At 43.6% G+C, this 23,143-nt stretch overlaps 2 protein-coding genes across 4 annotated transcripts in view; one reads left to right on the forward strand and one right to left on the reverse strand.

The window, feature by feature from the left end:
• asz1 (ankyrin repeat, SAM and basic leucine zipper domain containing 1) overlaps positions 1-2,641 on the reverse strand; it is a 117,987-nt gene extending 115,346 nt beyond the window's left edge. Inside the window, exons 1-3 of the mRNA XM_054732762.1 lie at positions 2,466-2,641; positions 1,501-1,600; positions 903-1,025 (exon numbers count right to left, since the gene is read on the reverse strand). Of these exons, the coding sequence (XP_054588737.1) occupies positions 903-1,025; positions 1,501-1,600; positions 2,466-2,573 (331 nt within the window). The 5' untranslated portion in view covers positions 2,574-2,641. The remainder of the gene's footprint in view (positions 1-902; positions 1,026-1,500; positions 1,601-2,465) is intronic.
• Positions 2,642-3,874: 1,233 nt separating this feature from the next.
• cftr (CF transmembrane conductance regulator) overlaps positions 3,875-23,143 on the forward strand; it is an 89,096-nt gene continuing 69,827 nt past the window's right edge. For all 3 annotated transcript variants that reach the window (XM_015963824.3, XM_054732751.2, XM_054732753.2), the window contains exons 1-3: positions 3,875-4,062; positions 12,258-12,368; positions 19,103-19,211. In XM_015963824.3, coding sequence (XP_015819310.1) covers positions 4,010-4,062; positions 12,258-12,368; positions 19,103-19,211 — 273 coding nt within the window. In that variant the 5' untranslated portion in view covers positions 3,875-4,009. The remainder of the gene's footprint in view (positions 4,063-12,257; positions 12,369-19,102; positions 19,212-23,143) is intronic.

Consider the following 23,143-nt stretch of genomic DNA (forward strand, 5'->3'; position numbering starts at 1 on the left):
ATAGATCATTTAGATTAATTTTCATGCTTATTATATTTTGTGATTCCAATGTTCTTCTTCCTCTTCCTGTGAGACTGGTGGGGCGGCGCCCTAGCGCCCCCTATGGACAGGTCACCACTCGTGATTTGTCGTTCGCGAACGAAACGGCTCTTAGAGCCAGCTCTTTGAAGTGACCGATCAGAGCCGGAGAAACCGAGTCTGAAGATGTCGCTCCACATAATCTCCTCTCCCCAAAGTAGCTGCTACTTACCAAATGACCAGATTTATGGTGGTTCTTTCCTCCTGTGGAAAAGTTTACTGAACTTACAGCCCTTTTCCCTCAGTTTTCTCTGTGTCTGATTCGATGACGTCACTTTTGTGAAGCTCAATTGTAGTTCTGGACTTATTTTCACACAAAACCTAAAATATCGTTCCCCCTGTTCGAAATTTGCACGTTTATTTTCACGGACATCATATGTGAAATCCATGGCACAAAACAAGCGGAATTAGAAAATAGCATTTTTAGTCCCATTGACTTGCATTCGTTTTTTCGTTCTTCCAGGAACCCATGATGCGGAAGTGACTTAGGCTCCCTATACATGATCGTGACCAGACACGACCGCAAAGGTGACTCCCTCTGTTGTCCTGGTGGGAAATTGTTTTGTAATACTCCACAGGCAATGGAAAAGTTTGAAAGGAAAACAACTTTGTCAATGTGTGTACGATAAAAAAATATTAATTACAGAAAAGTCGTTCTATAAATTAATAAGTTGTCTGGTTTAAATTTCACACTCAGCTTCTTGGTTTATTCCTTTGTTTTGTTCAACTCAGAAAAATGGAGCATATCAAAAACCCGTTGAAGTCTAATCTTATCTCACTAGTGTTCTGACAACAATGGAGTCATAGAAACACCCTGGTCTAACCTTTGCTGAAGTTGGCACTGGCTCCTCTGTCCAGTAGCAGTTTGGCTAGGTCGTAGTTGGCCACACTGACAGCATACATCAGAGGGGTCCAGTTGAAGCCCAGCCTGGTTTCTACGTTCACTCCTGTACAAATCACAATCATTAAGTTACTACTTATGTGTTTGAAAAGAAAACAATTAGAAATACAGTCGCTCGCTCTGAACGGCTTCTCCCAAACGCAATCTTCTGCTTTTGTTTGGCAGTACTACACAAATTGCAAATTTGCTCACAACTCTCATTCTGTCCTGAGATTAAGAGGATGCAAAGTCTGAAAATATACTGGAAAATGGATGATTTAATCTCAGATGTAGCAGTCATGTAGAACCTGATGAGTGCTGCTGAGTCAGAGACGGTACGGTTCCAGACTTTAGTAAACAAAATAACATGAGTCCAAGACAACAAAGCTAGAATCCATTTTAAGAATGATTAAGCTCTCTTACGCACATCTTTACCACATTTTGAAATGAAACAAAGTGGAAAAACTGAATAACTACTTATGGGGCATTTGTTATAACGGTTTTTATGAGATACCAACATACGAAGGTCTCATGGGACTTGCCTTTGTCCAACAGCTGCTCAACAGTGCTTACGTCTTCTTTACTGATGGCTCGTTTCAGCAGAGAGATGTTATCCTCTGCTGTTACATCATCATCCAAACTCTAAAAGAACAGGTAGAGAATTATTATTTAAATAAACATGACTTTAATAACTCAACAAAAAACATACCAAATTTTCATGGTGATGCAATTCAACAAATTTTTGCAAATGTAACATGGATGTGCAATGGTGAACAACTACTACACCTTTTTTTTTCAAACTTTGTTTAAGGCCATGACCTGGCCAAACACCAAAAATCAGTTTGGCTCTCTGCCAGGTTTCATGATCCTTTAAGCAAAGACTGCATGATGCAAACAGTCTAATCGTCATCAGTGCTGGAAAACGTACTTGTACTACTTTCAACATGAGGATTGCTGATGCAATTAGCTGGGATCCTTATATAGGAAACGTTTTTCTGATTGGCTTAATTAACTGAACAGTATTGGAATGTTTACTGTGTGAAGGTCCTTGAGACGACTCTTGTCGTGAATTGGCGCTTTATAAATGAACTTGAATAGAATTGAACACTGGCTTAGAAAAGGAAAACTAGACGAGCGGACTACAAGCTGGCCAGGTGACAGGAGGCCCTGAGAGGCTGATGCAGGAAAACCTGGATGAAGGCACGAAGAACGTGAAGAAACAGATTTTTTTTCCATTTTCTACAGAAAATGAGACTTTACATTTTAATTAACAGAAATTTGGTAATTTTCTGTGCGAGTTTATTTTTATCCAATAACTTATTTGGAAAGACGTAAAATAAAAAATATAGATTAGTTGTTTTACTAAAAAAAAACTCTTTGATAGCAGAATTATCAACCTGCAGAAAACAGTTAACTTAAAGTTTAATGCTAAAGCTGAGCTAACGTTAGCTCCAGGTGCTAACAAGCAGACCACAGCCCTGAGGTATAAAGAGATTTCCATTGTAACCTTGATGAAAGAATAACTCTTTTCCGGGAAAGAGCCGACGTCCCACTCATCACTACTGGCGTCGCTTTCATCTCCAGCCGGAATTCCGAAGTCCATCGAGCTAGCCATGCTGCAGACACCGTGGTATCCGAACAGGTGTTAGGTAGATGTTCTGGGAATTTCTCCTACCCCGTAAACCATCCTACTGTAGTTGATGAGCATGTGCGCGCATGCGCACAACACAAAAAGGGAACGCTACTCCGCTGTCATATTTGCAAGAAAATAGATTAGTAAGTATTAGTACTTTTTATTGATGTTGATACTTGATTTTTTTGGGTAAGAATTAGGGTTATGGTTAGGGTTTGTGTCATGTAAAACACCGTAAAATTATCCTACGGATAGGACATTTTGCCAAAGTCGGACGTTTTCTCAGAACACCCGGAAGTAAGATGGACAGAGCGGGGCTTAACCTATGGGCTTAACGCATGGGAGCAAAGTGAGAGACCACGCCCAAATTTAATTTAGCTTCAAGTGAAACAATAAAAAAAACTCCTAATATCTGCTTTCTTTTCTTGAATTGCCCAAATTTAATGTTGACACGTGCATCCAGTTCAAATTGAAAACCCGGTGTGTTTGTTCTGCTTTTGAGAATCCTGGTGTCACCGCTCCATGGATTTTGTAATCTTATTTCCAGTGAATGTTCTGGTAATTTTCTATGTATTTACGTGTAAAGTACATAATATTTAAATAGTTTGGGTTCACCTGCAGAGGTCTTCATTTCAGTAATCAAAAGGGATCAGAAGATGAGCAGGTGGCTGGTACAGTCTGTGTCCAGGAGAGGGCGCCCTTTTCTCTTTCCTCAGCCTCGTTCGTGTTTGAGGATGTTAAAACACCTGATGCTATGTGTGATCTCCTTCTTTAAAGCAAACTTAAGTTCATGACTTACTTTAACATGCAGGTTTTTATTACGCTGCTTAAGACACGTTTTCACCTTTCTGAAAGTCACAGCTTTAGTTGCTTTTGTTAAAAGTCCTTGTTTCTGACTTACACACGTCAGCTTTCTGTGTGTTTGTGATAGCACTGAGTGTGTGTATCCATGTGTTTATGTCCTCCCAGAACTCCGGTAGAGTTCACCTGATGAATGACTGTGTGATGTCCACTAAAAAAGCCAATTTGCTGCATTTTATCAGTGTTCCCTGCAGGAATGTCTAGAGGTGTTTTGATCTTCCCTCTCCTGAAACTGTGCGTAACGAGAAGCTGATAAAAAGTTTCAGGTTGGATGTCCCAGAATCGTTTCTGCTAGACTCACAGGAGAGGAGCAGCTTTGGCGACTTGGCCAATAAAGAAGCGCGGACAACCCTCTCACACGGAGTGAAGAGGCAGCGCAACAGGAGCGGACCTGGAGCCGCCACCCCCCACCCACCCACACACACACCAACACCATCCTCTGGGGTGGAGAGGAGGATAAAGGCCGAACCCTCCCCGGAGCGCCAGGAGGACACACCGATGAGAGCGGCGCAGGGACCCTCGGCTGCACACGGATCAAAACTGGCGGCGCTTTTAGGATGCAAAAGTCACCGGTGGAAGATGCAAACTTCCTCTCCAAGTTTGTCTTTTGGTAAGGCTGTTAGACCGTTTCTGACTAACACCTGGACACGTGCTGAAGCTTTCCAAAACAAGTTCTGCTGCCGGTGCGTAAATGCGGTTGGACTGGCGCGCTCCAGTGCGCAGGTTGTTTTAGGGTCTTATGGTCATCATAAAACAGGGATTTGATTTGTGGTGATTAATCTGGATTGTTCAAACAGAAAGCCTCCGATAAGAAACAATTAACATCTTTGTTCTTGTTTGGAGAGAAAGAGATCAGTTTTGACCCAAACTGCAACAGCTAATAGCTACCTCAAGACTTCCACAGCAGTTACAAATGCAATTATACCTTCCCATGTGCAAAATTGTCACGTTTCATGGTGATTCCAGTAGAAATGTGATGAGATTTCAGCCAGAATAAAACTGAAGTTGTCTTAACCAATTCCTGCTGCAAATTACAGAAAGCAAAAAAAGCACGTGAAGCTGCGTTTGTGCTGATGTATTCTTAAGCAACACTTGCTTGAGATCTGAAGGTGGCAGGAGCATCTCTGGTCAGAACTCATCTCTGCTTCTCCAAACTGGGTGTTTTTATTACATCATCAACTTCTGGTAAGATATTACTGGTTAATGACAGTTTCAGAAAACGCACTAAAATGTCCTTTTGTGATTTCCAGGCACGAACCATGACACCATTCTTATTTTATAGTTTTATTCATATTTTGACAAAAAAAAAGAAAAAGTAAAAAAAAATTCACCTTTTGAAACAAACTTGTCAGAGTTGTTAACCATTTCTTGTTCTTTTCTTACACAGTGTTAGTAAAAAGATTTTCAGGGTTGTAAACGTCTGCTCCAATCAGCACGCATTCCAATCCTGAAGTATTTAATCAACAACTAAATAGTAGTTTCGTATAAAAGCAATAGTTACACTTGATTGTTGGCCACGCTCCGTATGGGTCTGCAGGTCTACCATTGGCCTGAACAATTTTAGATCTGGTCAGTCAGCGCTCTGGTTGTAGATCGATGTTGGGCACCAGAGCTGCGATGGATAAAACTACAAAGATGCCTGTTTGAAACGGCTTTGGCATCATTTTTAAACGATTTAGACTTGGGCCTTTCTTTGAGACGTGAGCAGATAGAGGTAGTTAAGTCTTTTATTTAGAAAATGGATGTATCTATTTCTTCTTCAACGACTCTGTGTGATGGACTGCCCTTTGACAAATTTATGTTGTCTTGGACGCATCATGATGTCCGTTGGTCTGATTGGTCCTTATGCTGTCCAATTGGGTGCAGACAACGTTTGAAAGACAACCGTAGATCCTGCCCCATGACTGAGCTCTGTCTATGGGTCGTGGCCAGACTATAGGATGACAGCCCAGGCTACTGATTTACTATAATATTAGTTCAGCTGAGGTCAGTCCCTCCACTTGACTAATATCAGACCAGTAGAACTAACAATCACTCTAACAGAACCTTCCTGACAGCATGAAATAGGCAAAAAGATCTCAAAAAGCAACACATCAACACACTCAAGAACTAAAGGACCTAACTCAGCTAATGAGAACTGGCCCACTTCCAAGTCCAAAACCTCTGTTCACCCAGAAACAACACAGCCATCTCCAAAAAACATTTTGGGATCAAATTCTTCTAGAAAAGTGTTCTGGGGACTGAAGAGACAAAAGTAGAACTTATTGGAAGGTATGTGTCCTGTTCCACATGAATGTGACTTCTCTTCTTACATTCTGAGACCCTCATCACCACAATGTTGCACAAAAAACAAAGTTTTTCTGACATTTTGCTTGAATTCATTTTGTGTTTGAATCAGTTACGGTAATTGCCTGTTTACTTGTCTTAGTGCGCGGACATGTGGTCAGTTAGAGAGCTTGGGGAGACATGAACACATGAAAGCTTTGCCTGTAATTCTCAGCTGTGGGTCAATGATGAGAAACCACACACAAACACACTCACAGGTCCTTATGTTTGCTCCATACACAGGACTGATGTGTTCCATCTTCTTGGGACTACAGATTGAATCAAAGCTTCCTTCCCTTTCACTGAGAACCATCCCTCCTACAGCACTTTATTACAGCTGCTTCTGTCATTATTCACCTCAGAAATAGCTCGTTACAGCACATTCACCTTAAAGCTTTTACTTTTGTTTGCCAGAGACTTTCTCTCACCACATCATTAAATCTGATTTAACCGTGTCTAGTATGAAGTGGGGTTGTTATATAGTTGTTGTCACTGAGACATTCCTCAGCTTCCTTTTTATTTAAAGGGACTATAAGGAATTTGAAATTTTGATGCACACGATTGCCCCCTCAGGCCCAATGCGTAACTGCAGCTTCAATAATAAGCTAGTGCAAGAGGCGTGCATGCTGTACGTGCACACTCCTGAATGAAAACAACAGCTGAGTCAGTCCTGCACCGGTGCAGTTTTCAGGTTTAGACTGTTTTACACAATTCTAATAAAGTAGACAAATAATGTACTCTGATGTATACATGCTAGACAAGCAGCCTAAAAAAATGTTCTATCATTTACAGAAGGCCCCGGCTTGCTTTGGAAACTATCAACCCTTTTACCCCATTACTATTTTATTAGTTAAAATTGTAAATTAGTATGATTAAAATGGCCCAAATTACTTTGGTGTGTAAAATAAATTCTAAAAGTATAAATAAAGTGATATTAAGGCAGATTTGGTGTGGTGATCCTAACCGTTCTTAAAGAACATACACTCACCTAAAGGATTATTAGGAACACCTGTTCAACTTCTCCTTAATGCAATTATCTAATCAACCAATCACATGGCAGTTGCATCAATGCATTTAGGGGTGTGGTCCTGGTCAAGACAATCTGAACTCCAAACTGAATGTCAGAATGAGAAAGAAAGGTGATTTAAGCCATTTTGAGCGTGGTGTGGTTGTTGGTGCCAGACCGGTCGGTCTGAGTATTTCACCATCTGCTCAGTTACTGGGATTTTTACGCACAACCGTTTCTAGGGTTTACAAAGAATGGTGTGAAATGATCCTCTCCACCTTCTCAGAACTAGATGTGAGATTGGTCTGGGAGTCGCAACCTGACTGCTCCTGCTACGTGGGGCACCAGTCGGGCTGTGTGCTCCCCCGGAGTTGGCCCACGGCGCTAGGAAGGAACCCAGGCCCCACCATCAACTCCAGCCCCAGAGCTGCACCACGGGCTCGCCGCAAACCCTGCTGACGTCACCTCCAGCTCCTTGGTGAGTCAGCCTCCAGAGGGGGTTGCAAGGACATCAGAGGACACTACTCCTGAGGTCTCCTCCCATTCCAGGGGGGCCATGAGAGGGACCGGACAGCAAGGTCGAGGGAGCAGGGTGGTGCCACCCATTTCAGAGGCCCCTGCTCTGCACGCCATCTTGGACCCCAACCTCTGTTTCCGTGCTAGTCAGCACCTTCCTCATCAACAGGCAAAGGGACCGAGCCTGCAGCCCATCCGACAGAGCTCGCCGGTCTCCAAGCTACGCTGGTCCGGCTCCACCAACTCATCAGCCTCCAGGGGTTCCAGGTGGAGACTTTATCCACCCTGGTTCTCCAAGAGGCGCCTCCAGTCCAGTCAACGGCTCTGCCCCCAATCCAGTCAGCGGCTCCGCCTCCAGTCAAGCCAGCGTCACCGCCTGCAGCGGCTCCGCCTCCAGCCAAGTCAGAGGCCCAGCATGCAGTGGCTCCGCCTCCAGTCCAGTCAGTGGCTCTTCCCCAGTCCAGTCAGCGTCACCGCCCCCAGTCCAGTCACCAGCTCCACCTCCAGTCAAGTCAGCGTCATCGCCTGCAGTGGCTCTGCCTCCAGTCGAGTCAGCGGCATAGCCTGCAGTGGCTCCGCCTCCAGTCCAGTCAGCGGCACTGCCTGCAGCGGCTCTGCCTCCAGCCAAGTCAGAGGCCCCACCTGCAGCGGCTCTGCCGCCATTCCAGTCAGAGGCCCTGCTTTCCGCGGGTCTGCCTCCAGAGACTTTGTTTCCAGCTGTCCCGTCTTCCGCGGGCCCACCTCCAGAGACTCAACTTCCAGCAGCTCCTAAGACTCCACCTCAAGTCACCGCCAGCCCTGCTCTCGCCCGACACAGAGTCCCCAGAGCCTGTCGTCTACTCCTCTGTGCCAGACGCTGCCCCCCAACACAGTCGCCTCCTCCTCTGCTCCAGACACCGGCCCCCCAGAGCCCGTCGCCTCCTCCAGTGCCCCAGATGCTGGCCCCCCAGTCTCCGTCTTGGTCTGCATTGGGCATCCGGTGCTGCCCTTTTTTTGGGGGGGGGGGGGGGTCTGCTCCGTCCTGTTTCCCCATTCTGTTCATTCCTGTGTCTCTCCTAGTTGCTCCCATCTGCCTCTCGTCTCCCAATCACAGTAGATCTCAGCTCCTCGTGTATTTAAACCCTCCCAGTTCTGTGTTCCTTGTCTGTCCATTGTTTCCATGTCCCTTGTGCTTCCACTGTTATGCTGACGATACTCAGTTATATCTATCCATTAACCCTGATGAACCTAGTCGGTTAGTTAGATTGATTACAGGCTTGTCTTGAAGACATAAAAATTGGAGGACTCAAAACTTTCTGCTTTTAAATCAAGACAAGACTGAAGTTCTCATCTTTTGACCTGAAATCCAGAAAAGGAAATTGCTTAGTCAGTCACCTGACCTGAACGGCATTAAACTCATCTCCGAGAACAAAGTAAGGAACTTGGTGTTATCTTTGACCAGGACATGTCATTCAAATCCCAGGTTAATCAGGTTTGTAGGATTTTCTTTTTCCACCTTCGGAATATTGCTAAGATTAGAAGCATCCTTTCCAGGAGTGATGCTGAAATACTAGTTCATGCATTTATTACATCAAGGATGTAATAAATTTACATCACTGGATTACTGTAATTCATTACTTTCAGCAAGTCCACAGCCATCGGCTAGCACACTGCTGCTAACCACTTAAACATTCTCCCTATCCTGATAACATTTTTCCTTGACGATGGATGTGCTACTACTAGTTTACCCGTATAATTATAGATCCACTAGGATAAATACAATAAAGATTATCTCTCACCAAATAGAATATTTACTAAGAAATCACAATATAACCATAGAAACATTACTTAGTATATATGGTGTGTGTGTGTGTGTGTGTGTGTGTGTGTGTGTGTGTGTGTGTGTGTGTGTGTGTGTGTGTGTGTGTGTGTGTGTGTGTGTGTGTGTGTGTGTTTGTGTGTATATTCTCCATCCCCAGTGAGTCGTGGAGGATGGCTGCTTATACTGAGCCAGGATTCTCTGGAGGTTTCTTCCTGTTAAAAGGGAGTTTTCCTCTCCACTGTCGCTAAATGCTTGCTTAGTATGAGGATTGCTGTAATTTGCTGGGTTCCTTATAGAGGAAACTTTTTTTCTGATTGGCTTAATGAACTGACCTGTACTGGAATATTTACTATGTGAAGTGCCTTGAGACGACTCGCGATTTGGCGCTATATAAATAAACTTGAATTGAATTCAATTGAACAGCAGAAGACCCCACCTGGTACCACTCATCTCCACTACAAATAGGAAAAAGAGGCTACAATTTGCACAAGATCACCAAGATATGACAGTTGAAGACTGTAAAAATGTTGCCTGGTCTGATGAGTCTCCATTTCTGTTGAGACATTCAGATGGTAGAGTCAGAATTTGACATAAACAGAATGAGAACATGGATCCATCATGACTGGTTACCACTGTGCAGGCTGGTGGTGGTGGTGTCATGGTGTGGGGGATGGTTTCCTGTCACACTTTAGGCCCCTCAGTGCCAACTGGGCATGGTTTAAATGCCACGGTCTACCTGAGCATTGTTTCTTATCATGTCCATCCCTTCATGACCACCATGTACCCATCCTCTGATGGCTACTTCCAGCAGGATAATGCACCATGTCATAAAGCTCCAATCATTTCAAACTGGTTTCTTGAATGTGACAATGAGTTCACTGTACTACAACGGCCCCCACAGTCACCAGATCTCAACCCAATAGAGCATCTTTGGGATGTGGTGGAACGGAAGCTTTGTGCCTTGGATGTGCATCCCACAGATCTCCATCGACTGCTAGATGCTATCCAATCAATATGGGCTAACATTTCTATAGAATGCTTTCAGCACCTTGTTGAATCAATGCCACATAGAATTAAGGCAGTTCTGAAGGCGACATGTGGTCAAACACCGTATTAGTATGGTGTTCCTAATAATCCTTTAGGTGAGTGTAGCTCAGACCTCCAGCTCTCCTCAATCTCACAGACTCTCTGCTACGTTTGTGCATTACCAGAATTGTCTTGAACAGCGGCTTTTCCTCCTTCTCCACTCCTTCGTTGTGTTTTCTTTCCATCTAGATCGTGGTAATAATGGCGCACACCGTTGCACCGAGCAACTGGCAGCGGATGTCTCATGATATAACTATCCCCGTGTCACTGAAGGAAATTCAGATAAGACACAGAGTTGTGTGTTAATGGAACAGTAGATCAAACTCAAGCTGACTTTATTTGCTAAATGCAAGAGCCAAAGTGCCTGACGGCTGTGAGATTGCAGGATGACGCCTGCACCGTCACGAGTAGAAGCGTGAATCTGCAGCAGCAGCAGGTGTAAATCGGCAGTCTGCAGCTCTGCAGCAGCTTTCTCATTAGACCAGCCAATAAAGGTTTATGTTCTTGTGCACAAGCGCAGATAATCATTCTCTTTTCTTGCTACTGGAAGAACGGGTCAGAGCGCAAATGATTTCTTTGTTGCTAAACTGCCGAAAATGTCTACAAGTAAGTTCTACAGAAAGTAGCAAAGGGTCCTCAGAAATGTTACTAGATTTGTCACTAGGCGCTAGGGCTGGGCGATATGGCCTCAAATCTATATTGCGATATAATCTGAAGCATGTGCGGTAACGATATATATTGCGATATATTGCTATATATATTGCTTTTAAATATCCTCATGTGGCAAATATATGCCACTTGAGGCATATAGGCCTCCTCCTCCACCCACTCCATGCTTGCAGTCACTGCCATTCTGTTGACCCAATGTCAGCAGGGTGCACATCTTAAGCTGTTTTTACAGGACCATAGCGTTTTTTAAAACGGGATTTGCCACGGCACCCTGGGGAGGGTTTTGGCATTTATAGTAGCAAAGCTGAAGCTAGAATAAACTGCCATCAGGCACCTCTCCAACCAAGACGGGATATAGCGAGGTCGCTGCCCCCCCCCCCCCCCCCCCCCCCCCCCCCCCCCCCCCGCATGTGATGTACAGGGTCGCGCATTCAGCGTCAGACGGAAGACAAGTCAGACTGATGAAATTTCTTTTTCAGGACGTTTAGCTTTGATGTGACCTGCTTTTTGACTCCTGCTCAGCCAGTGTTTTCACCGCTTTGTCCAATAGCTGGCTGTCTCTCACCGTCCCCGTAAAAAGGCGACTAATCTGTTCGTCCGCTCGCACGGCCAAAAGCTCCATGGTCTCCATGGCTTTCCTTCCGGCCTGCACCCGGCGCACAGTACACGTGACTAACGTGACCACCCTCTTTTGCGGGGGGGGGGGCTCCCACAGTCGCTCCAGAGGGATTACCGGGGCTGACACGCGTTTAGCTGTCAGAGGCAAGGGCCTGATGCGGCAATATTACTACCAAGCGAGGCGGAACGAATGCCGCAATATTTGCGCAACACATTTATAGACATACCATTGCGGTAATATTACGCCGATATGCCGGCATGGTGTGTCCTATAAAAGCACCTTTAGTGACGTCATGTGTTGTTGCGATATCGCGATATAGCCAAAAACGTTATTATTACCCAATTTTATATCGTTTCTACCTTATATCGTTTCTATTGCCCACCCCTACTAGGCGCTAGGAACAGTGACAAAGTTGCTGAGTTGGCAACACTGCCTCTTGCTAAGCTACAGATAGCAAACGCTACGGGCATGACGTCATCACGTATTACGCTGCCTCTGGAAGGCACTGGGGAAGCAGGCTTTATTTCTGCGTTTTTACAGGAAAACAGAGGCAATCACAGTCAAAATGCCAGGGATCATTCTACAGGACCAGGGCACTGCAGGAGAATGTATGAGAAAGAAATTTAAAATTTCTATACATGTATTGGTTGTTAAATTTCCTTAAAATCCCTTTAAATCCATATTTATTCAGTCATGTTTTAGTGCTGGTTGAGCAATGCCTCTTATCTTTTAGCCTTAAACGAGCGATAACAACAACCTGGTTGATGTGTGATTTTCACACAGGTGGATTTCCCCACTGCTGAGGAAGGGCTTCACTAAAAAGTTGGATCTGAACGATGTCTACAAGGCTCCATCTTTTGATCTGGCAGACACCCTCTCTGAGAGGCTGGAAAGGTGTGTGTCTCCCCGCCTGCTGGTTTTATCTCTAACAAACAACCTTTGTTGATACGTTTTATCCTTCTGACTTGCTCCAAACTGCTTCATTCCTACCAAACCAATACTGTGTTACTTTTTCCTCTTTTGTTCCTGTTTACTTGTTTACAGATCAGTCATTGTTAGATTAGGACTAGTTAGATTAGTATTTATGTTGCTGATTAGGACTGAATAAGTTGGGACATTATTTTTGATTCTTTTCAGGTGAAAACACACCATTAATGCCTATACAATAGTAAATAATGCCACAAACACACATACATTGGGTTTATTAATCCATTTTCTATTATTCTGTAATTGTTTCTTTAACCTTTTTACCAGTTTTCTGAATATGGAAAACCGAAAATATCCCAATTTCACATTTTAAGGAGACTGAAGACACCAGTTCATATCAGCTGGTGGCAGAGTTGTGCTGTTTGTAAAATTATAAATTAAGAGACCAAAATGACTTATATTACAACAGAATCAATGTGAAGTACGATAAAACTGTCATGTATCTGGTATAAGTTAGTGCATTTACTATTCTCCTCCACCTCTTCATGTGGTCGCCACCTCTAAACCCACGTTTAGAAAAAAACCCGCTTATCTTTTCACTCCTCTAGTCACGGGGTGAATAAAAGTTCATATTTTTAGAGTTTTTCCACGAGGTATTCTTCAAGCTTCCCCATGTCTGCCGCTAGATATCTTCAGCCCTCTTTATGTTTTTGAGAGAGTAATGGCGGTGCTGTCGACGACAACGGCGTCCTGACCAATCACAAACTTGCATTCTCCGTCTTATTGGGCGGATGTTTAGAAAAGAGAGCTCAACTCCATCTGTCCTTGCGAGCCTGTTGGAGAGCCCTCAGAAGGATGGATAATGGCGTTGCATGCCAAGTATAAATTAGGCTTAAAAGTCTTGCCAACAGCAGCGTTCTCTTACAGGACCTTGGATCGAACCTACAACCTTCTGATTACGGAACAACCGCTCTACACCTTGAGCTCCTGCACACAGCTTCTCAGTTCTTCGGATTTATTTGGCTCCACACCTAAAAGGTGTTCAACCCTCTGGAGGCAGGAGATGCAGATTTGCACATTAAAACCTACCTACCTGGTTACTCCACATACATATTTCATGAGCATTTTTTAACTCAGAAGTACCCCTGAAGACTTAGTTGTTCCTCATTTTATCAAAACTTATTTAGAGCCTGAGAGGGTTAAAAAGGCTTTTGGTTTCTGACAGGATGGAGCATTAACGTGGTTTTCGTCCTGGCCGTGGAACACTGGACCAGCTATGCTTTAGGGGGGTGCTGGAGGGTGCGTGGATGTTTGCCCAACCAATCTACGTGTGTTTTGTGGACTTGGAGAAGGCGTTTGAACGCGTCCCTTGGGAGGCCCTGTGGGAGGTACTCCGGGAGTATGAAGTACCAGGTTCTCCGATACGGGCTGTTAGTTCCCTGTATTACCAGTGTCAGAGCTTGGTCCCTATTATTGGCAGTAAGTCGGGCTTATTACTGGTGAGAGTTGGACTCCGCCAAGGCTGCCCTTTGTCACCGATTCTGTTCATAACTTTTATGAACAGGATTTCTGAGCACACCCAAGGTGTTGAAGGGATCCGTTTTGGTGGCCTGAGGATCAGGTCCCTGCTTTTTGCAGATGATGTAGTCCTGTTGGCTTCATCAGAACATGATCTTCAGCTTTTACTGTAGCGGTTTGCAGCCGAGTGTGAAGCAGCTGGGATGAGAATCAGCTCCTCTAAATCTGAGACCATGATCTTGAGTCAGAAAAGGGTAGAATGCCTTCTCCGGGTCAGAGATGAGGTCCTGCCCCATGTGGAGGAGTTTAAGTATCTTGAGGTCTTGTTCACGAGTGAGGGAAAACTGGAGCATGAGATCAATAGGCGGACTGGTGCAGAGCTGTGCCGATCTTTTGTGGTGAAGAGAGAGCTGAGCCAGAAGGCAAAGCTCTCGATTTACCAGTTGCTCTACGTTCCTACCCTCACCCATGGTCACGAGCTTTGAGCAGTGACCAAAAGAATGAGATTGCGGATACAAGCCGCCGAAATGAGTTTTCTCTGCAGGGTGGCTGGGCTCTCCCTAAGTGATAGGGTGGGAAGCTCCGGGAGGGGCTTGGAGTAGACCCGCTGCTCCTCCACATCGAGAGGCGCCAGTTGAAGTGGCCTGTGCATCTGATTAGGATGCCTCCTGAACGCCTCCCTGGTGAGGTTTTTGGGGCACGTCCAACTGGGAGGAGACCTAAAGAAAGACCCAGGACACACTGGAGGGACTGAGTTTCTAGCCAGGGAACGCCTTCAGATTTCCCCAGAGGAGCTGGTCCAAGTAGCTGGGGAGAGGGAAATCTAGGTCTCCCTGCTAATTCTGCTGCCCAGCGACCCGACTCTGAATACGCAGATGAAAACAGATGGATGGATGTAGCATCAATGTGAATAAAAAGCTGAGCAAACTGTGATCATGAAAGGATTCACACCATCTGCACCAGAATTAGAGGTGTACATAAACAGATATTTGAAGTTTAACATTTATAACAAACTCCTTTTTACAACCAATAATTCAAAGTTTTTGAAAACCCAGCTGAGATTTGCATGGCTTCAACTTGCTGTGTTGTTTCTGATCTGGCTTGAGTTCTGAGAATTGTGACAAACGTTTTGATAAGCTTTCAACAAGGTTTCCTTTGGTATCCTTCCCCTTTAGACTTCCAACAAAGTTTCTTGCATTTATTTTTGTATCAGAAGGAAAATCCTGGAATGTCATCAATCCTAGAACACTCAGCTCTGACACATGGTCACATTTTTGGTTGTTCAAAATACCAACAGACACGGAGACTGAAGTGTAAGAGAAAGGGGTGAGAGAAGGAAGAGGTGGGGGAGGAGGGTTCACAAATATAATCAATAAATGATTAACAAGAATCTGCCTCTAGACCTGCAGGAAGAGAGAGGGAAAAAGGGGGACACACAAAAATACAACAACACCAAAATATCACTGTGCCATCAACATGAGGATATATAAAAGTAACCATGTTTGCTGAGAAACACACAGTAATGATTCATAGTTCATGTATTGCGAACCACAGCCACTACACAGGTGATGTGTTAAGAATGCCCAAGTACATTCTTGTGAGAGCACCATGTGAACACCTGTGTGCATACACGCGCTTGCATATGTAAGGGTGTAAGGTTTCTCCATAGCAGTGTCCAATAGTGAGTATGATGGGCCACAGACCTGCCCCCAAAGACGTGTGGAAGATGGAGGAGTGCCAAGCCCTAGAGATCCAAGGGTCTTGCAGAAGCGCAGGAACCCCAGGGAGACGGCTGTCGGAGAAGCCCCAACCCCCCTCCCTAAAAGAGCAGAGGATTTCCCTGGGGGACACAACCAGCAGCCGCCAGTGCTCTGGGAGATGACACCGGGCAAGCCCCCAGGCCCACCCGCAGCCGCCCACCCCCAAGTTCGGAACACAGCGACCAGGGACCCAAGGACGACCAACCCTGCCGGGGACTCGACAGAGCCTATGGATCCAGACCCCACCAGGCAGCCACTAGGAGTGACCTGGCAGAACTGAAAACCTTTCCGCCCCAACACAGGAGCTGCAGAATATGCTTGCAGACCGGGGCACCACCCGCCAGCAGACAGAGTGGCAGGGGGAAGGTAGGCGAAGATGTTGTAGCACAAAAACATGTCCCAGGAGAGGGGAGGAGTCCAAGACCCCACCTGACATATACATTCACACACAAACACAGTCACACGCTCCCTCCCTCATTCTCACACATACACATATGACCAAAAGACTTGAAGAATGTATGTCATACACCCACTCACGCTCCCCATACCCACCCTACTCTGGTCCGGGTGCTGCTGCACCGAGGGCACAACCATTCCCGGATACCAGAGCTAGTCCTGTTCTGCTGGGGTACTGATGAGCAGGCATCCCCGCCCAACACAGAGCAAAGCGACACACCATCTCAGACCCCAAACAGATGACCACCTCTCACTCCTAGCCTCCAGCCCCGGACAGCTAACTGAGAACAGAAGTGTGATAAGGCCCCCATTTCCCTCCGCCTACTCCAATGTGGTGCTGATGCGTGTTGTTAAAGTGCATTCTGTGGTTGGGGAGGGCAGTGCAGGCCTCTAGTGGTGGTGCTTTAAAACATCAGTTCAAGTATTGATGACCCCTCTAAAAGCATTTACCTTTATTTGTTATGTTTTGACCCCAACACTCAGTGGCACAGCATCCTGCAGCCTCTTTACATCCAGTTCTGTTTCCAGGCCTAACAGCCTTTTTCTGCTCTTATAGCAACTCTGTCTATTTTTTATGAGCACTGCTTATGAATGACCTTATGTCATACATTATAATAGTTATAATATATTATAAGTTTTATACATGTAATTGTGGACGTGTGATTTATATTTTCACAAGTTTAAGCAGGACACGTGGGTCTTTACTGCCTTTATAAACACTCCAAACGTAGAAAAAACTAATCATCCATTTCCTGTTAGTGTTTGGTTTTAGGAATTATGTGTCTAAAACAAGCTGTTTATAAAAACACCATTTTGTGATGTCACAAATGACAAGTGTAGATTAGAACCATCTCTCACATTCAAGAGAGAGCTGCAGCTCTACTCTGAGATTCCCGGGTATCGGAGCTTCTCAGCTTACAGCAGACTAAAGCGGGGAGGGGTGGGCGTGGCCAGCTCCATCTTGTTTATGTGTTTTGGATCAACCATAGAACTAGTATAACTTAAGCAAAAAAAATAAAAAATTCAAGTCCCTTTTAAATCACCACCGGACAGCAGAACTCTGCCACCTGCTGATGTAAATCCATGTCTGCAGCTTTATTAAAATGTGAACTCTGGATACTTGCTGCAAATTAACACATAGATCAGCATGTGTTCATTTATGTAAGGATTGGAACTTTTGATAAAGTGAAGTCAGATTCTAATCTGTAGTCTACCATTTGCTGCATTGCTATGCATTCTGTGTGTTGTCAGAAAACGAGCGCGTACACACACAGGTTCTGTTTAGGGTGGTGTGCATGTCCTCTGTGTGTTTACAGAAACACGCTAAGGGACATTCTTAAACACTTAAAATATGGGCTGGTATTTAAAACTGGACTAGACATTATAAACTAAAGGTGTGGCCCAACAAACAGCTGACCAGTTGATGCTGGACAGCATTTGTTCCTCCTGCGCTGAAATCCTTTACTTTCTTATCTCGTCTCATCTTTTCTGGTCTTTGACTGGTAACTCTTTGTTGTCTACCTTTGTGTTTGTTATGCTGTCTACCCTTGTTTTACTTTGACTCTGCAGCCACAACCTGCTGGAATCTACAGTTTCCTCTGGCTGAACAAACAAACCATAAAATAAATTAGAAACTTTTATTTCAGCTTATTGTAGTAAATAAAGTGTCGTTAGATTAGAAAATAACACATTTAATTTACTCTGTTTTATTAATTTAATCTAATTTCTTCTGTTCCTTCATTGCTATGGTTTGATTGTATTTTATAGGATTTGGATGTTTTTGTGCTGATGAATCATTTAAGTTTTCTTTTTCAGCATTTTTGAACACTTTCATTAGCTGCTTGGCATCACATCAAGGTCTCATGTGGCTCTCCCACTTCTGACCGTTTCTGTATGTAGGCGTAAAAATGTCTCCCTTTACAAAGGAGAGCACTTCTGGGAATGTGCGCTTTACCTTCTGTTAAAATTTGCTCCCTGCTGTGAGTCAGTCTTTTGTTCCCAGTACAGCCCAAACCAGTGAGTCGTACTGGGCCATAAATCTTTATCCGTCAAGAGCTGGAAGGGAGTTTTCTCAGCTTCTTATCTTGGGTTATAAAATATTTTTCAAACCACTTAAAATGCTGAACAGATTGAAAACAAAACATAAAAACATTGAAAATTAAAACACTATAAAATTAATTAATCCTAGAGGAGCTGGTGCTCTTTTCCTGACAGGTGACCAGTCCGCGGGTCCAACCCAAACCCACCTGTTACCCTGACATGCATGTTTTTGGTGTGTGAGGTGAAACTGGAGAAATCCTCAGCATGCATGAAATGAAAGTTCCAAAACAAAAGGCTGGTGTTGATCCTGCAACCTTCTTCCTGTAAGGCATCAGTATGCAAAATGTTAGTTGAACAAAAAGGTTAAAATGTATAAAACAAACACAATAAAACTGGTATGAAAACTCTGTAGCATTTTGGATCTGCTCAGATAACAAGCTGCTCTTTCTATCTATTCCACGAGGGATCCACCGATTTCCCTCTTTCCTTTTCATTTTCTCTCTCCCTTTCCTTACATTTTTAAATAACAATTTGTATTTTTTTAAATTTAAAACAATATTTTTATATAATAAAAAAATCTTTTTAAAATTTTAAATGTTTTGTTTTTGTGATGCGCCTCATGATTTTTATTTTGAGAGGCGCTATAGAAAAGGTCGTTTTCTTTCCTTCTTTCTAAAACTGCTTTTTGAGAATATTTCTGCATGATACAAAAGCATGCACCAGGTGTTCAGGGTCTCATCTGGACCCAATTTTCCTGATTTTCAGGACACCTCGCAAATAAAAGATTTACGACACTTAGGATACTTTGCTGCCAAGGAGGTGTTAGCAACCAGAACCAAACTGCTGGCATTTGAATGGTTGGTGTCCTATTCTCTCTGTGTGTTGACACTGCTGTTTCATTGTGTCGTAACTCTGTGTGCCCTCCAGAGAATGGGACAGAGAAGTGGTGTCAGCCAAGAGGCCCAAACTCCTCAAAGCACTGGCCAGATGCTTCTTTGGCCCCTTCGCTTTCTTCGGGATCCTTCTTTACCTTGGGGTGAGTCACGTCCCACACGGGATATTCATTTATTGTTTAAATACCATCGCTAATTTGTGATTAGGTCTTCCGGGGTTCAGTATGATAAAACTTTTACCTTGAATTCATTTTTATCTTTATTTAACCAGGAAATTCCCTTTGTGATTAAAGAGAGAGTGTTCTGTCCAAGAGGAAGCAAAAGACACAGTTACACAAATACAATTATATACAAATTTATGAAAAGTACAGTGCCTGGCCGGTGACATTGAGGAAAAAAAAAACTTGTGGCCACGAGATACTTAGTGTGTGGGAACGAGTTATTAACTCGTGGCCACGTCGTACTAACTCGTGGGAATGCATGAATAAGTCGTGGCCATGAGTTAATAACTCGTTCCCACACATTAAGTATCTCGTGGGCACATATTAATATCTCGTGGGAATGCACTAATAACACGTGGGAGGGTATTACTTAGTCGTGACCATGAGTTCATAACTCGTTCCCACGCATTATGCATCTCGTGGCCATGAGTTATTTTTTTCCCCTCAGTGTCACCAGACGGGCACCATAGAAAAGCAGTTACAATACATGGAGTCTGTCTTAAGTGTGCTCAATCTGGCTTTAAATTAATTTAGAGGAAATAAGCTCAGTTAATTTCCAGTCTTTTGGAAACCTGTTCCTTGAAAGTAATTTTTCCAAGTTCTGTTTGGGCAAACAGAAAACAAAGCAACAGCTGATCGTTTGCACACTAACCATAAGAAATGACACTTCTCCATGAGGTGAACTTAAAGATGTCGGTGGGCAGCAGTCCAAGTATGGCCTGGCAGCCTTCACTGTCGCGTTGCGGGTGTGGAGATGACGGACCATGTGTGGTGGAGCAGATCAGGAGGTACAGATGCAGGCTTCAGGTAAAATAAAATGGTTTTAATGGTGGAACGGGAACGAACAGTACAAGACAACGATGGCAAAAACAACAATGATCTGACAAAGACTGATACAAGGAGGGAGGTATAAATACACAGGAAAAATGAGGAACACATGGGCAGGTAAACAAGGGGCAGGTGAAAACAATAAGGACAAATCAAGGGCAGGATAGAGACACAGTCAGGGAGGCAGGGGCAGACCGTGACATTCACATTCTTGAACTCTGCTTCCTGATATCTGACCACATTAAAACTCATGGACTGAGTAAACATACTCTCACAACTATTCACAGCTATCCAAAAATGAACAAGCACACAATGGACAAAAGCAAATGGTCAACTCCTCATACAAATAGTAAAATCATGGACTGTATCTATCTAAATTCTTGCTAGGCACTGCTGGTTGGATGTAAACCATGCACACTGTGTTTCGTTGCTTTGTACTTGTGACAATGACAACAAAGTTGAATTCTATTCTATAAATGAAAGAATGCCAAGGTCCCAACTTTCTGATGGACAAAAAAGCCCATCCCACTGCAGGGGTCACCAACTTGGTGTCTTTGGACACCAAGAAGTCCCGAGAAGCCCTATAAGATGCACTCAGGCCTGTTACAAAAATAGCACAATTATTTTCTGCTGCTATATTTTTAAATCACACTTTATTTGATTAAAAACATGACAGCAAAGATGGCTTACAGAATTGTGAGAACTGCAGAAGAGCAAAGCTAATGAGTCACACAAAGAAGCTCAGTGGGAACCAGTGGTGAAAGCTAGGGTTAGGTCAGTAGTGAACATTTGTGAGCAGCAGAAAGGTTTGATGCCAAGAAAGAGTACTACAGATACTACGTTTGCTTTAAGGATGCTGAAGGAAAAGAACAGGAATGGACACAAGGATGTGCATCTTTGTAAATTTAGAGAAAGCGTACAACGACTCAGAGAGAAGCTGAGGTGCATGATGAGGTCTGGACCGGCAGAGAAGTAGAGCTGTGCAGAAGATGTATGAAAGCTGTGAGACAGTAGAGGGGTTTGCTGCAGGAGTGACAGAGAAGTTCAAGTTGGAGGTGGGAGTGCATCAAGGATCGGCTCTAAGCCCCTTCTTGTTTGGTTTGGATATGGACAGACTGATAGCTGATGTTAGACTATGATGTTTGCAGATTACATTGTGATCTGCAGTGAGAGCAGGATGCAGGTAGAGAAAGAGCTATATTTACTGCAAAAGAGAGGAATGAAGACAGAATACATGTGTATAAATGAGAGGGACACAGGTGGAACGGTGATGTTCCAGGGACTACAAATAACTTCTTTAGGTACTTCCTAAGCAACAGAGAGGGTGGAAAAGTGTGAAGCAGGTTGGAATAGGTGGAGAAAAGTGTCAGGTGTGATGTGTGATAAAAGGGGGTCGGGTGTAGAAGACAACAGTGAGACCAGCCATGTTGTCTGGTTTAAGGACAGTGTCCACGAGGACAAGACAGGAGACAGAACTGGAGGTTCTCTTTGGGAGCAACGAGGATGGATAGAATCAGTAATGAGTCCATCAAAGGGTCGGCTCATGTTAGGTTTTTGAGATAAGGTCAGAAAGGACAGCCTGACATGGTTTGGACATGTCCAGAGGAGGGACAATGATGGCATAGGTAGAAGGATGCTGAGGTTAGAGCCACCAGGCAGGAGGCTGCGAGGAAGACCAAAAAGGGAAAAGAGGACATGAAGTTAGCTGGTGTGAGAGTAAGATGCACAAGACGGGACTCAATGGAGACGATTGGCTGTGGCAACTCCTGGAGGGACAAGCCCACAGAGAAAGAAGAAAGAATCACATTTACATTGATATAGATTTGGAAATAAAATAGTTTAAAAAGTATTTAAATGTATTTATTATTGATGACGTTTAGTTAAACTCAAACCTACTCTAACATTTAAGGAGGAAAAAGAATAAAGATATTTAAACAGTAATGAATACCATTGATGCTTTTTATTTAAAATTCATTTGCTCGTGTGTAATTTGGTTAATCCACATTCAACATATTAATGTTGAATGGGGATTAAGTTTGTTTCCAAATGAAAAGGTTCAATCGTACATATCAGTAGATAAAGTAAAATGCGCACATTTGCCGTCACTTTTTCAAAAACTATTACGTTTGGCTTGCGACTTCGTCCCAGTGTTTCATTTCGGCCCAGTGTGAAACTGAGTTGTCACAACCCTGAACTAAAGGCTCAGGAACATGAGGCAGTTGTTTAGCATTCATTAGCTGATTAGAGTGTGACATGTTGAATCTAGACTATTGAACCTGTTCACAATATTCTAATTATCTGAGATTTTGAATGTGGGGTTTTCATCAGCTGTAAGCCATAATCATTACAGTTATAATTAATAAAGGCTGAAATATCTGGATTTGAATGGAATGAGTATCTTGTTTCACCTTTTAAGTAGAATTACTGACATTAACTTTTGCTCCATATTCTCATTTTTAGAATTTCAACTGTTTAATCAAAAATGTCATTTAATGGGTTGATGGTAAAACTGAAATCCTCACTTGTAGCTAAGTATCAAATGTACTGACCTGCATGTGTTCTGTGGTCAGATGTGTTTACATGTCAGATTTATTTTTAGGTAAACAGACATTAGGCTGAACATTGTGCGATCCATGCTGTTATCAGTTAACCAATGACTGACAAAAGGGAGTTACTACAAAACCAACTGTACTGCTGAAGAGAACGGGAGCAGGCAAAAAAAAAAAAAACCAAGTTTGTTCTAAATTCAAGACTGATCAGTAAAGGTGCAGAAAAATCTCTTGGTATTTTTCATTCATTTATTTTTGCAGAGTTTAGAAAAATGTCAACTTTCTGAAACTGGAATTTTATGATTTTGTAGCGTTTTTGTAGTGCTTCCTCTAAAGGGTGAGACACACACCAATGTTGTCAGAGTTTATTAAAAGGAGAGAGAGAGAGAGAGAGAGAGAGAGAGAGAGAGAGAGAGAGAGAGAGAGAGAGAGAGAGAGAGAGAGAGAGAGAGAGAGAGAGAGAGAGAGAGAGAGAGA

The sequence above is a fragment of the Nothobranchius furzeri genome, chromosome 4, assembly GCF_043380555.1.
Source record: "Nothobranchius furzeri strain GRZ-AD chromosome 4, NfurGRZ-RIMD1, whole genome shotgun sequence".
In the NCBI taxonomy this organism is placed as follows: Eukaryota; Metazoa; Chordata; class Actinopteri; order Cyprinodontiformes; family Nothobranchiidae; genus Nothobranchius; species Nothobranchius furzeri.